Source organism: Microtus ochrogaster, chromosome 7, assembly GCF_000317375.1.
Source record: "Microtus ochrogaster isolate Prairie Vole_2 chromosome 7, MicOch1.0, whole genome shotgun sequence".
Lineage (NCBI taxonomy): Eukaryota > Metazoa > Chordata > Mammalia > Rodentia > Cricetidae > Microtus > Microtus ochrogaster.
The window spans coordinates 47777312-47792951 of NC_022014.1; the positions used below are offsets into that span (position 1 = coordinate 47777312).

At 42.4% G+C, this 15640-nt stretch overlaps 1 protein-coding gene across 1 annotated transcript; it reads right to left on the reverse strand.

Moving 5' to 3' along the window:
* Positions 1–6257: 6257 nt before the first annotated feature.
* LOC101999868 (olfactory receptor 1361-like) lies at positions 6258–7181 on the reverse strand. Its single transcript, XM_005350137.1, has one exon. The coding sequence runs from the start codon at positions 7179–7181 to the stop codon at positions 6258–6260; it is 924 nt and encodes a 307-aa protein (XP_005350194.1).
* Between the last annotated feature and the right edge of the window lie 8459 nt (positions 7182–15640).

The window sequence follows — 15640 nt, forward strand, 5'->3', positions numbered from 1 at the left end:
CCCAGCATTCTGCTCTGTTTACTCCTCCCTCCTGTTTTAACCTATCAGGGCAAGCAGCTTCTTTATTTAATTAACCAATGACCTTCCTCCATCATCAGCTTGATACCAAAATCTAGTGAATACATTACAAGAAGTCAGACCAAAAATCAGTTAATGTTGTCATCATTGGTATGGCCTAAAAACAAGATTGCAGCCCACTATCCAATATGAATCAATTACCAAACTGACTTCTAAAACAATTATATGGATGATGTAGAAACAGCACTTGGCAAATTGTAAAAGTATTCATTAGTGTAAAACTTTCCAATAAATCCAAAATCAAAGGTCTCCTCAACTTGTAGAATGGTTTTTCCAAAAAGATTTTATTACAATCAGAAAGATGCCCAATGTTAATCTTTATCTATCATGTATTTCAACTGCTCTTTCTCCAAATGACTTTGCTGTCCCTCTCATTCCCCAGTCCAGTAATTGTTAGACTAAGCTAATCCATGTACATGAAGAAATTTTAAGGTATTTGATTTGGCAGCAGCAAACCCTGCACTGTTTTAAATGTACTGTATTTTCTACTGACGCTGAGTCTTCTGAACGTTCAGCACCATGGATCGCTCATCATTTGACTCTTCTTTTTCTCCCTTCAGCTTCTAGAAAGAATCAAAATGACTTGTAGGGCAAGTACGATTGCTTAATAGGTAAAGACACTTGTCACCAAGTCTGTTTGATCTCCAGAGCATACACGGTCAGAGGAGAGAACTGACTCCTGAAAGTTGTCCTTTGACCTTCACATGCAAGCATGGAACACATGAACAGACAAAAACGCACATATGTACACACATACACACATGTACACACATACACACACAGAGAGAGAAATTTAATTCTTAAAGATTGTCTTATATTATTGACATAAAGACATTGCATGCATTTTTTTATTGATTTCTTTCTTTTCTCTTTTGTGGCAGGGTCTCTCCACATAGATCATGATAACCTTGAAAGCCCATGCTTTTGTCTCAGGCTTCCAAGAGCCAGAATTAACGATCTCACTCTATACCGAGGGAAGCAGTAAAGGAAGTGCAAGCATTATCACTCCCTGGTGTGGCTAAAGGGAGGGAAGGTTTCCCTTGCTATGAGAGAGAATCTGGCAGAGGATCTGGAAGAGGTCAGAGCAGAGAAAGCAGTAGACTGAACGTGGGCAGCAGAATGGACACGGCCAGGGCTACCTGTGAGAGAAGAGAGAATGACCAGACAGAGAACAAGGAGCATAGAGAGAAGAGCAGAGCAGCAGGAGTGAGGACGTGAGGAGAGCTGAGTTGTAAGGAGGATGAGCAGCTGGGGGAGGGGAGTCTCAGCTGGAGGGAGTTTAGGGCAAATGGGAAGGTGAGGAGTAGGGTGCCAACAAGGACATGGATGACAGGTCCCTGTGATACTGAGGGAGCCTGGAAACCAGCACATGCTTTGGTATGCTGATAGGCACCACAGGTAGCCATATGTTTCTCCAGCTAGAGATAAGGGAAATTATCCCTTTCAGCCCATGGGAACTGACTTCACAAATTCCTGAGGATTGCTGGCTTTTATCTAACTGCCAGAATCCCTATAGTCCAGCTTGAGCTCATTTCTGGATACATGGACAGTTTTTCAGAGTTAGAGAAATTGGAGCTTCCTTTGGATCTGACACACTACCAGGACTGGTTTCATATATGATACTATTATAAAGTATAATTTAAAAAAATACTGACTTTGGCCGGGTGGTGGTGATGTACAACTTTAATCCCAGCACTCAGGAGGCAAAGCCAAGATGAACTCTGTGAGTTCGAGGCAAGTCTACAAGAGCTAGTTCCAGGACAGGTTCCAAAGCTACAGAGAAACTCTGTCTCCAAAACTTAAAAAACAAAAAGAAGAAAAGGGGAAAAAAAAGAAAAAATAAACTCTAGGTTTTATGGACTAGAACAGTATGTGTCCACATCTGTAGGTCACAGACCCTCAAGGAGTGAGGCTGACGAACAGGAGGCTGCTCCTCGCCCAGTCACCACTTCTATCTGTGTTGACCCAAGGACCCATGAGCCACCTGTTTGTTTTAACATAAAGGGAAAAGTATAATGTCTTCCCCTAATGCTGATAGGCTCTTAATTTGAGTAGATTCTATTGACAGAGAAAAAACTGCAGGAGAAACACACAAGAAAGCTCAAAAATACCTGGATTTTTGGTAAGATTGCCCAAGATTCAAGGCTTGTCCCTGAACAACTTACCCAAAGAGACCAGAAGGAAGGCCAAGGAAACTTTCATGAAAAACAGAGAGAGTTCAGTGGTATAGTAAAGTAGGCATGGCAGGTGAATTGGGACAAGATCAAAGAACCAGGGACAATGAGATGGCTCAGTGGTTCAAAGTGATTTCTACCAAGCCTGATGACCCAAATTCAGTCCCCTGTACCCACATAGCAACAGTGTGAGAAATGATGATCCTCACTTCATAGTAAAAGTCCTGGAGGGCCTGGAGAGCTGGCTGAGTGATTAAGAGCACTGGAGGTTCTAACAGAGGATGCAGGCTTGATTCTCAGCACCCACGGTGCTCAATTGTTTGTGACTCCAGTCTCAGGGCATCCGATGTCCTCTTCTGGCCTCCGTGCTCATTAAACATTGTACAGAGATAATGCACAGATATGCATACGGCTCAATACCATACACATAAAATAAGATTATCAGAAAACATTTTAAAAGAGCACTGGAGACTCAGTGCAGTAAAGTGAGCTATCATGAACCTGCAAAGTAGTCATCAGCCTGAGAAAACGGGGAAAGAAACCGGTTCTTACATTCCAGACTGTGTTTCCCTCCCCTGTATTTCTCATTGGCTGAGTTTTTCAGGGAGGTACAATCTTAGCATGGTCCCCACCAAACTCTCCATCCTCCTGGGGCTTGAGATCGCCCCTCCCTTTCCAGATAGGAGGACTCAGTCACATAGTCAACTGCAACTTTTCAGTCCTAGGATTAACTCAAAAGCACTCAGCAAGCAGGCACCAGCTGCTAGCTAGGGAAGATGGGAGCCCAGTGCCTCCTGCTGAATGGGATTCCCTGATGAGCACCATACTGAAAATGGATCAGAATGATTATTTCTCACAGAAGGAAAGGACTGAATCCCTCAAGTTATCCTCTGACTTCCACATGCATGCTGGCAAAGACACATACGGGGGGGGGGGGGAGATAGCGGGACCAAGAATAAATACCTATAATAAATGCAATAAACTTTTTTTTAAAATTATTTATTTATTTATTTATTTATCATGTAAACAATATTCTGTCTGTGTGTATGCTTGCAGGCCAGAAGAGGGCAGCAGACCCCATTACATATGGTTGTGAGCCTCCATATGGTTGCTGGGAATTGAACTCAGGACCTTTGGAAGAGCAGGCAATGCTCTTAACCTCTGAGCTATCTCTCCAGCCCTAAACTTTTTATTTTTAAGAAAAGACTCAAGGACAAGTCTATGGGTCCTAGCAAGAAGTGTGCTCTGCCCACAATGACTTGAGCATTGGGTGTGGGAAAGGCTCCTCCTCCTCGACCTTGTGAAGAAGTAACTGCATTCTGTTCCTCATAATTTGCCACTGCAGTCACCCCAAGACTGTTGTTTATGGCCCCTAACTCCAGATGTGTGCTGGGATAGGAGACAGATAATCATATATAGGGCAGCATGTTGTCAGGGTTTCTGTCCTGCCCAGTTCCAAAAGTCGTTAAGTCCCAAAGAAATCACACAGAGGTCTACATTAGCTATAAACTGATTGGCCCATTAGCTTAGGCTTCTTATTAACTCTTACAACTTATATTAGCCCATTATTCTTATCTGTGTTAGCCCATGGCTCAGTACCTTTTTCAGTAGCGTACTCACATCTTGCTTCTTCTATGTCCGGACAGTACTGCATAGGGAGCTTCCTTGTTCCCAGAATTCTCCTGTTCTCATTGACCCGCCTCTACTTCCTGTCTGGTTGTTCCACCTATACTCCCTGCCTGGCTACTGGCCAATCAGCGTTTATTTAAAACAGAATTGACAGAATATAGACAATTGTCCCACACCAGCAGCGAGTTTGTCCTTTCTTAGCTTTTCTTTGCTTTCTAACTTTTATATTATATGTATAATATCACAGCTAATCTTATTTACTGCTATCAGTTTACCCATCAGGCTTGTGGCCAGTTTAGTGCTCAGCTGTTCACTTGTTATTTTGAGGATTCCACATGGAAATCTTATCTTTTCCTTTTTCTAAGTTGCATATGAATCAAACACACTATAATGTTGTGTGAAGTTACCGAAGATAAACAAAGATTTAAAGGAAAAGAAACAGAACACTTTAGTAACCATAACAAATTGGTTCAATTGACAGAACCTAATATAATATTGCTGTTGCCTGCCCACAGCTCAGTTACGTTTTGGGACTTTGTCAATTATATTTGAAAATGATATTAACTTTTGAAGTTGTCCCTTTGAGAATCTGCCTGCTCTCTCTGTTCCTTAACTCCTTGCCTACTCTAACAATTCCTGCCCCTCAGAGGAAAAGGAAATCTCTCAGGAGAGCGACTGCAGCAGTTCCTTTACCATTGCTGTGATGAACACATGACCACACAGCTGACAGGAGAGAGAGTTCATTTTGACCAATGGATCCAGAGGGATAAGAGTCTATCATAACAGGGAACCATGGCAGCTGCAGGAAGGGGAAGCTGAGAACTCATCTTCAAAGACAAGTATGGTGCAGAGAGTGAACAAGAAGTGTCACATACCCTGAGTGGCATACTGCCTCCAGCAAGGCCATACTTCCTAAACCCCACAAAAAACACCATCAATTGAGGACCAAGAGTTCATATATGGGAATCTATCAGGGACATTTTATTTAAACCACATAATAACCATCTGGCCTAGGACTCTGAATCCAAAATTAGCTTGTAGTCTGTTCTAAGAGTCACCAGGAACCTGTGGGTACTACACTCTGGGTTCATAAGGGGCCAGGAGGAGAGTTTAGTGGCTCTAGGGAAAGCCTGTGCCAAATCACTGATTAGGCTTTATTACATGAAGAAAGGATATTTTACATCTCCTGTGATTCTGAGAGAGTTGGGTGACAGGACTCATTTGACACCCGAGGAGGAACAAATGGAACCTGTGTGGAGGAGACAGATGTGCAGGGAGAGAAATTGGTGAGATTCCCCAGGATGGAGATTGTTACAGTCAGAGGCAGGAAAGGGTCTGGAAGGAGTTGATTGTGAGGAAAGAAAGGACACAGACCCAGTAGAGTCGGGGAAGGAAAGAAGTGAGGACCTAGAGGCCATCATGGAGAGCTACTGAAGACTGACCACTGTCCCAACCCAGAAGATAGAGGGCAGAACTATCTGGATGTGAGGAAAGGACATGACAAGTGACATTGCAGACACTTGACCTTTAGTGTAAACTAGAAGAGGGCTGGAACTCTGGTTACTGTGGTCCATATTCTAAAATAATTGTGGACTTCGCACCAAAGTCCTAAGTTCCAATTATAATCGACATTAATTCAAGTCCCCGTATTCCTAGCACAACCCTGATTCTGAATACTTCAGCTATATATGGAACTCTCTGCTTCCTGCAACCCATGATAACATGTAGGAACATACACATTTTATGGGAGATCACAACTACTATCCAAGGATCCCATAGCACTTCATAGGTACCCCTAAAACTTATGCTGAAGAACAAAAGCCTGAAATGTTAGGTGGGAAAAGAAGGGGAGAGGTAGTATTGTAGACTGTAGAATCGATGAGAGGGACCTTAGGCTGGGAAAAAGGGGAAGAACGAACACCTGTTACCAGAGGCTCTGAGAGTTGAGATTCTGTACCAACAACCATAAGTTGTCTAACATGGGTGAGTTAAACTTCCTGTGGGTCATTTACCAGGATAACCACAGCTCTGCTTGAGGCCATAGGGTCAGGTGATCACATCTCATAAAATCCCCTAATCTTTTTGGCAGCCAAGATCTCAGAGGATATTAAACACATCCAAGGCAGAACGTGTCCAAATGTTCTCAGTTTCTCTTATCTGTGAAATGAGCACCTTAGAATCATCCCTTTGAAGAGATAAAGTTCAGTGTGTGACAGAGAGCATTAGACAGCATCCAAATAAAAGAATGATTACGAACATCTATCAAAAATCCCAGGGGAAGACATGCTGAACACTGGACATGTCTGGATCTCTGTTTATAAAATGGAAACTCTGAATGACGTCAATGAGTCCTCTCAGCTCTAGAAAATTCAGATTCTAGGACCTGAGAATTATCTTCCTTAGGGCTCCTTTGATGTCACGATTCCTCAAGCTATAGATGAAGGGGTTGGCCATAGGGGTCACCACTGTGAAGATGACAGAGGCCACTGCATCCTGTAGTGAGTAGGAGGAAGAAGGGTGCAAATAAATTCCTAGGATCGCCCCGTAGTAAAGGCAGACCACAGTGAGGTGTGAACCACAAGTGGATATGGCTTTTCTTATCCCCTGGGCAGAGGGCATCTTCAAGACCTTAGAGTAGATGTAGGAATAGGAAACAACAATGCATACAAACGGTGTCATAAATAACACTCCACCCTCAGCAAAGGCTGTGACATCATTGATAAAGGTATCAGAACAAGAGAGTTTCCGGACAAGGTAGGGATCACAGTAGAAGTGGGGCACTGCATTGTGGGAACAGAAGGTGAGTCGAACCATGAGAAGAGTGTGCAAGAGAGCATGCAGGTGTGTGATGACCCATGATGTGACCACCAAGAGGACACAGAGTCTGGGGCTCATCATCAGGGTGTAGTGGAGTGGGTGACAAATGGCCACATAGCGGTCATAGGCCATCACACTCAGGAGAAAATTGTCCAAGGTGATGAATGTGATCAAGGAGTAGATCTGGACCATACACTCTGTGTAAGAGATGGACTTGCTTCCCACCATGTGATTCACCAGAGCCTTGGGGACGGTGACTGAGGAAAAGCAGATGTCAACACTGGAGAGGTTGGCCAAGAAGAAGTACATGGGTGTGTGGAGATGAGGGTCATAGCTGATGGCCAGGATGATGAGGAGGTTCCCAGAGATGGTGACCATGTACATCCCCAAGAACATTCCAAAGACAATGTCTTCTTGTTCTGACTCTTCAGAGAATCCCAGGAGGAGGAATTCTGTGACTGTCGTTTGGTTGTCACCATCCATGTCTCTGGAGAAGAAAGTGCGATGCGTATACAGAAATCACCAACACTTGAAGAAAACATTGATGCAGTTTGGAAAGTTTTACTCATTAGTGAGAAGTAACTGCTAATAAATTCCATTAGAATGTATTTTTATAGCAAAGAGTGGTCCTTTTGAAAGAACTTAATTCCAATAAATATGAACTTATTGGTATTGCTGTTTGCTTATTACCATATTTATACAATAGTTAACTCAGTCTAGAAATTGGCATGCTGCCTTTCACGGTACACGTGAAGAAACTGTGGAGTGGGCATATAGATCTATATCAAAAATCACTGACCAATACCAGTGAGAATTCCAAACAAGCTAATAGTCTTATTCTCTGTGTTACACATATACACACATGGACATGCATGCTCACACATACAAAAACACAACCAAACTTCGGTGCAGGAACAAACACAATATGCAAAACACACACATACATACACAAACACACACATAGATGGCCTGTAGTACACAATTTTTCTTGTGTTTTTTTCTGATCAGGAATTTCTGGGTGTAAATTATCCCCCTGCCTTAATATTAAGTCAGCTGGAACTATAGGCAGGTACCAAGACCCCAGAAATTTTTATGTGTTCATAGCTTCCATTTATTAAATTTTAATCAAATAAAGTCACTGCTAGTTGTCATGTATTATAAACCCTGTGGCTCTACTGTGACTTTCTGTTTCATCACAATTGGGAAGTTCAACAGGCTTTGACAGAACTGCCCAGCAGTTGGGCCTTTACATTCTATTTGCTAAGATGTGGTCACCACAGCTGACACTTGAGCTGTTGCCCACACACCTGTGTGCAGTGTTCCCCGCTTTGGGCACACAGAAGAAGTGGGCATACAGGTTCTAAGTGCATTATTCTGCTACTAGAGGAATGAGGGTTTACAGGTGGATAAAATGCAGATTCATGTGCATCTCAGACAATCCCCAGGCTAAGACATCTCCATGGTCAGGAGGTCAGGAAAACATCTGGACTGCAATGCCCATGGAGGGATGCAAGGCAATTACAGCTGAGAAGGGAGGAGAATCACCCTGGGGTGATCAGAGGCCTGGCTGGGAAGGGGAGGAGAGGAGACAGGTGTCAGGAGAAATGGCCTGGCTGCAAGGACAGAACATGACATGGAAATTGATGACGTTGGTTACAGGATGCTCGTGTGGTCCAGACAGCGAGCTGACTGCTGCTGTGAGAGTGGAGCTAAGCACAGAGCTGAGATGGGAATCCAAGGTCACTTCCGGAGCGTTGCCATGGATGTAGACCAGCGTGACCACAAGAGCAGCAACAAAGAGCTAGAATGAGGGCTGGGGAGATGGCTCAGTGGGTAAAGCATGTGCCATGTAAGTGTGAAGACCTCAGTTCAAATCCCCAGAACCCACCTAAAACTCCACACCATAGAGCACGTCTGCTATCCCAGTGCTTTTATGGTGAAGTGAGAAGCAGAACTCTGCATGAGAGCTGTGACACATGTGCAGCTACACTCATAAACATACATGGACACACCATATACATACACAAAATTAAATTTATAAAGCTAGGATATGCTTCCAATGTGTCAAAGGTTATTGGACTATGGAAACTGAAAGAAGAGAAACAGAATGATCAATAGTTCATAAAAACAAACAAAACAGAGCTTTATCTGTAGATGCTAATGATCCTGAAGGCAGATAGAAATAGAAAATGAGGCTGAATGGGATGTAAAGGCAACTTGCTCCAGTGGGGAAAGACCACAGCTAAGGCTCACTCCTCAGAGAATTAGGCTGCAGCTATTCCATATTTTCTCATTCTGTGCATTAGTAGGTGGTGGATATTAAAATGGTCAGATCGTGGGAATAATACTAACATCATGGATTAAGCCCTAGCTGTACAGCTTCCATAGGACCATGGACAGATTCCCTTTTCTTTGATTGACTCTTCAACTCCAGCTTTTGGATTTTATTCCACTCCCCCTTAAGCTTCCTTATGAGACAGAATGTTGCTGCCACACTAATAAAAAAAAAACCTTCAGGATGTATGTATGTATGTATGTATGTATGTATGCATGTATGTATGTATGTATGTATATGTACATACAGCTAACTGTGAGTCTGTTTTGCTGAATGATTTCTGTGAGTCAGGGACTGTTTGGTGTGTCTGAGATGCCAGAAGTGAAGACATGTCTGCATCACTGGGGTTTGAGACCCTGAACCTTTAAGGCTGCTTTGTCTCTGGACTCCAGCAGCAGTCAACACTCCACTGCCCAGTTTCAGTAGCATCCAAGTAGCCACAGTCTGAGACACCTTCATTATACAACCACACACTCCAGATTTAGGCACAGAACAAATGTGAGGACCAGGATAAAATAATGACATTCTGTCTCTGTTTCACTGTCTCTTCCTGTCTCTGTCTGTGTGTGTCTCTACATCTCTGTCTCTTTCTGTGTCTATGTCTCTCTATGTCTCTGTCTCCTTCTGTCTCTTTCTCTCTCTCCTTCTGATTAAGCTTTTTAATACCATGCAGTTATGCTCCTAAACCTCCAAACTCCATTCTGTTCTTTTGCTCCCTCTACCCACATAGCAGGTCCCTGTATCCCTAGTGCAGAGAACCTTGTGTAGCAACAAGGCATGGACATGGAGGTGTGAGAGACTTTTCCTCCTTTGAACTTGGTCAGATGCAGAGGCATTGAATGAAGTTCTTTCTCTATAAGTCATCCCATGGGCCCAAGGCCATGAGAGTCTGCCTGTTGTGGGGTTGTCTTCTTCTGATTCCCCACCCTCCTTACCCGGGTGCTCCTGGCTGTTATCAGATGTCTTCAGAAAAGTCCTTTCTCTGTTGGTGCCATGGTTGAGACTGGGTTTTGAGAAGTCCACACTTGAAGCTGAGAAGGGAAGGGCCTTTGTCGCCAGAAGAGAATATCTAGAATCAGGCATGTGGTTCTCTCTGGTCAAGCTTGGGTGACTGAGAGTGAATAAATTGATGCTCCATCCCTGGAGGTGCTGCTGCCGTGAAGATGGAGCCAAGTGTGTGATCCCCTAGGGTGGATTTCTCATTGGTCCTAATTAGAGACACAGATGAAGTGTTCACAGTCTGTATTCTGTCTGGGCAACAAAAATTAGGATCCTCAGAAAGTCAGTTATTATACAGGTCCTCACTGCCAGAGTTCTATCCTTGGTTAATTATTTATAATTAATCATGTCTGATAAGATGGTTCTTATAATATATATAATGTATAGTCCCAGAATATATAAATATTATGTATCACACAGCAATAAAATATAAAATTTTATCAAGTTACAGTAGAGGTTAAAGACAGCATCAACTTGATATCAAAATCTAGTGAATACATTACTAGAAATCAGACCACAAATCAAATAATGGTATCAGACCATAAATCAAATAAATCATCATTGGTATGGCCTAAAAACAAGATTGGAGCCCACTATCCAGTATGAATCAATTACCAAGCCCAATTGTAATGACTTCTAAAACAATCATATGAATGATGTAGAAACAGCCACTTGCAAAATTCTAAAAATATTAATTAATGTAAAAATTCCCAATAAATCCCAAATCAAAGGTCTCCTCAGTTTGATGAATGGTTTTTACAAAAAGATCTCATTACAGTCAATAAGGTACCCAATATTAATCTTCATCTGTCATGTATTTCAACTGCTCTTTCTCCAAATGACTTTGCTTTCTTCTCATTCCCCAATCTAATAATTGTTAGACTAAGCTCATCATGTACAAGAAGAAATTTTAAGGTATTTGATTTGGCAGCAGCAAACCCTACACTGTTTTAAATGTAATGTATTTTCTATTGACGCTGAGTCTTCTGAACGTTCAACACCATGGATCGCTCATCATTCGACTCTTCTTTTTCTCCCTTCAGCTTCTAGAAAGAATCAAAATGACTTGTAGGGTGAGCACGATTGCTCAGTAGGTAAAGACACTTGACACCAAGTCTGTTTGATCCCCAGAGCATACATGGTCAGAGGAGAGAAGTCACTCTTAAAAGTTGTCCTCTGAGCTTCATATGCAACCACTGAACACACGAACATACACAAACACAGAGAGAAAGCAAGAAAAATGTAATTCTTTAAAAAAATCTTGTAGATATTGATATAAAGATATTTAATACATTTTTTATTGTTTTTCTTTCTTTTCTCTTTTGTGGCAGGGTCTCACCGCATAAACCATGATGACCTTGAAATTATTTCTTTTTGTAGCAGGCTTCCAAGAGCTGGAATTAAAGAGCTCAGTCTATATAGAGGGGAGCAGTAAGAACTATAAATATTAGCCCTCCATGGTGTGGCTAAAGGGAAGGAAGGTTTCTATTGTTGACCTGAGAGAAAGACCTCATTTTGCTGCTTCCTGTGTGTGGATGACAATGTGATCAGTCAACTTCCTGTTCCTGCTGCCATGCCATGCCTTCCTTGCCATTAAGGGCTCTCCCTCTGGAACTGTGAGACAACATGAACTGTTTCTTCTTAAGTTGCTTTGGTCTTGATGTTTTATTACAGCATCAGAAAACAAGTTCAGATCTCTTAGCACAGGGAGATTCTGATTTTATTTTTCTCATTTCCTGTTCAGGTTAGGATGGGAAGATTCTCTCTCCAGGGAATTATCAGGGCTGGTGGGGGGTCTCAAGTCAACGTAATAATTCAAATGATCCCTTCTCTACTGTGCCTGCTCCTGTTCTTGCCTTTGTTGTAGCCACTGGACACAGAGATTTTTATTGTAAGTGTGGTCCTGCTGGAATTTTCAAAAACAATGTGGATGTCATTTCATAGGTGGGATACTGAGAAAGATAACGCCCCATCTGCATGTGGTATGTGAGGAGAAAGTATCCTTCTCAAACCTCTGCAAGCTCTCTTGGGTTAGTTTGGGATCCATGGCAATGCTACTGGGAACTACCATTTCTCCAATGCATAATTTAGGAGTCTATCACTTAATTTCTAATATTTGGTATTACTTCTAGATATATTGTTGGTATTTCTTCTTGATTGACTTTTGTTTGGGTCAAAAATTATAATCTGTGAGCTGTGGTATGTGTGTGTGCGATGTGTGTGTGTTTTGCATACACATATGTGTATCCAGATGAGTCCACACATGGATGCCAGAGCAGGATGTCTAGTGTCTTCCTTTATAAATCTCTAGTTTATTGCTCTACGATAAGGTCTTTCACTAAACCAGAGCTTGCCGCTTGGGGGGGGGGGGTGTTACTAACCAGGGACCCACCTGCCGCCATCTCACAATGCTGGGGTTAGAGTATTCACAGCCTTGTTTGCCTTCCTTTGTGGGGTCTGGGGATGTGACAATTCCAACTCAGGTCCCCAAACCTACAGAGCAAGCACCCTTCCCCACTGGACCATCTACCTTGCCCTGAACCTGGTAAAGTCATGTGATCTGTGTCCACTTGACAGTACTGTGTAGTTTTGTGTCAAGTGATATTGAGCGGGTTAATGCTGTGTTCAGTTCTTTTCCACCATTACTGGCCTTTCAATTTATGTGTACAATTCCTGAGAGAGTTTTATTTCTGTTTTTATTTCACGTGCATTTTGAGCTTTAATTTTGAGTGCACATACATTTTCAGCTAGCACTGTCTTTCTTATGAATAGAAATTTCCCTTTTTAGGCTAGGAAATAATCCCAAAGTGTATTTTTTTGTCTCATGTTAACATAAAACCATGTCATTTTTTATAAATTTTCTGTTTGCGTGGCATACATGGTTCCATTTTTAAGAGCCCCTCACATGCATATTCAAGTGAATCATATTTTTGCCCACTAGGCTAACTTCTCCCTTTTAATATGAGTGATTTAATCGACTTGTAGTGAGTGCGGTTACTGATTAAAAATATCATCTACTTATGCCATCAAGTATTTCTAAGTTTTCCCCTCACCATATCTTTCATCAATGCCATATTTTTAGAAGTTAGTTCTTTGTAGCATGCCAATTTGACTCCCTCTCTCTCTTACTGTTTATTTTCAAGTTGCTTTCTTAGTGGCTGTCTTGAAACTGTAACAACTGACTTGTGATGAAGCTAACTTAAGATTTATTAGGATATACTTTTTATTAAAGATATATTCCTTCCTGTCACGGTGGTGCACACCTTTAAATCCCAGCACTTAGGAGGTAGATGCCAGAAGATCTCAGCCTGACCTACATAGTGAGACCCTGTCTATGTCTGAGAACTATGTTGTGTTAGTGGTATTAGCCTATCCCTCCTGGCTTGGGGGTGTCATTGATATTTCTGCTTGCTCAAGAGTGGACCTGTCCACCTGTCAATTTTCCAAGCTAGTTTACTGACTGGTGACCATCAGGCCTCTCAGGTGTGTAACATTTATGTCTGTGCATGCGTATGTTCATGTGTGTGTGTGTGCATGAAAGTCTTAATTATGTGTGGTCCTCAAAGAAACTGTTTCACTTTCTCTGCAGTCATTGGTGCACCAACAAAGCTTTCTTCTAGTGGACTGATAAAGTCCTGTTACAACTGGGGAGAAATATAAGGAAACGTTGCTGTCTCTTTAAATCTCCTAATGAATGCCACTCAGGGAGGGTAGTCTCTGCCGCCTATGCGGGGGACAAGGTAGTTACCGACAGCCTTCTGTCAGGGACAACAGCCAGCCCCACTGGGCAAGTGGACGGCTGTCCATACAAACACAGTCGGGCTGAGCAGTGGAGAGAGGTGGGTGGTTTGTGCCTGCCACCCTCTTACCAAAGAGCTATGGCCATTTCTCGTGAAGCAATGCTGGTTTTTTTTTTTTCATGCTTGAGCAGGGTATGGAGTTCTGAATTGGTCGGTGTGATTGGCATTCTGCTTTACCTTCTATTAGAGGCAGGATATCAACCCCTAGAGATTTCCAACCCACTTCTATTGCACCTGGGTCCAATTCCAAACTTTTCTATTCAAATCAACCAAACTTTTTGCATACTTACTAAACTGGTTACAGAAATGTTGTAAGTACTGAATAGTATGTGTTCTATCAGAATATATGATAAATGTCTATTTCCATGAAAGCTTAGTACCAGTCTTTATGGTTCCTGACATATTTGGGCGGTTATTGTCTTATTTACAGTTCCTTCCCTTCTCAGTCCTAGAGGTTAAAAAAGCCAGAGCCTCAGAGCTCAAGCTGGCAATGAACTTGCATCTTCCTGGCTCAGTGTCCTACGTGCTGGATCACAGGCATGGGTCCCTACCCTCGGCTCCTCCTGTGCTTCGTGTTGTATGAATTGTGGAGGGAAATCTGAGGGGGAATGTGAGGAAAGCTGGTTTGAACTGGCTCCCTGGGAGCTCTGGGTGGCTGCTAAGAGCTGTCTCCAAATGGTGAATCAATGCTTCAGGAAACTGTTAGGCAGGGAGCAGGAGGGGTGCATCCCAGGAGTTGTGGCAGCAGAAGAGAAAGCTCCTCTTGGTGGAAGCTGTTGCTAAGGGAGTCTGGAAGCACCCCAAATATGAGTATCTTTGTCAGACTTCCCTGCTGTTGCCTGGCATACTGATGAGCTACATCTGGATGAACACCACAAAATCTGAAGACTGCAATCACAGTGATTGCCCATTACAGTTACTCTGTGTCTGACACACCGCACACAAGGATTTAAAAAGGTATTCATTTCTTGAGTAACCACTGAGGTGATTCAAAGTAGGAACCAAGCATATTGTCCTTCACCGTCACCCCAGTGCCTGCCTGAGAAGCTATTCATGGGCCCAGGGAGCATTCCAGGACATATTCTTGGCCATCTACCTTCATGGCTGGCTTGTTATGCAGCTCATCAAAGGGTCAGAAATGGAAACAGAACCAATCCCCAATAGACTGTTTCCTGCACAAACAACTACCACGTATTCTTTCACCCCAGACTGGGGCCAGGAACAAAATAGGATGTTTTCATCTTTCTATTTCCTTCATGCTTCCCAGAATTTGGTAGTTTATTTTTCTATTTCAATAAAGTCTTGGATACTTCTAAAGATCATTAGTGATTCTATGGACCTGGACAGGTTAATTTCTTTGTGATTCAATTTCTTTGAGCTATAGATGGGAATAGTGTATTACATGGAAGTGCGAGCCTCAAGTAAGATAATACAGAGATAAACCAGGCATGGTGGCACACACCTTAAGTCCCAGTACTCAGGAGGTAAGGGGAGGCAGATCTCTGTGAGTTAAAGGTCAGTCTCCTCTACGTAGAGAGTTCCAGAGCAGCCAGGGTTACATAGTGAGACTCAGTCTTAAAACAAACAAACAAATTTGATGCAGAGATAATCTGTAACATTCAATAAGTATTAGCATATATTTCATTCAAAATCATGCTGCAAAAATCATTTGTAAAACTTCACTATTTCACGTGACGCTCAGAAGGCATATGAGTCCAAAGTCATACTAGCATCTCTTAATGGACTACTAGCATTAAAATTTAAATAAAAATTACTAGCATTTAATACTAGTCCTACTAGCATTAAAA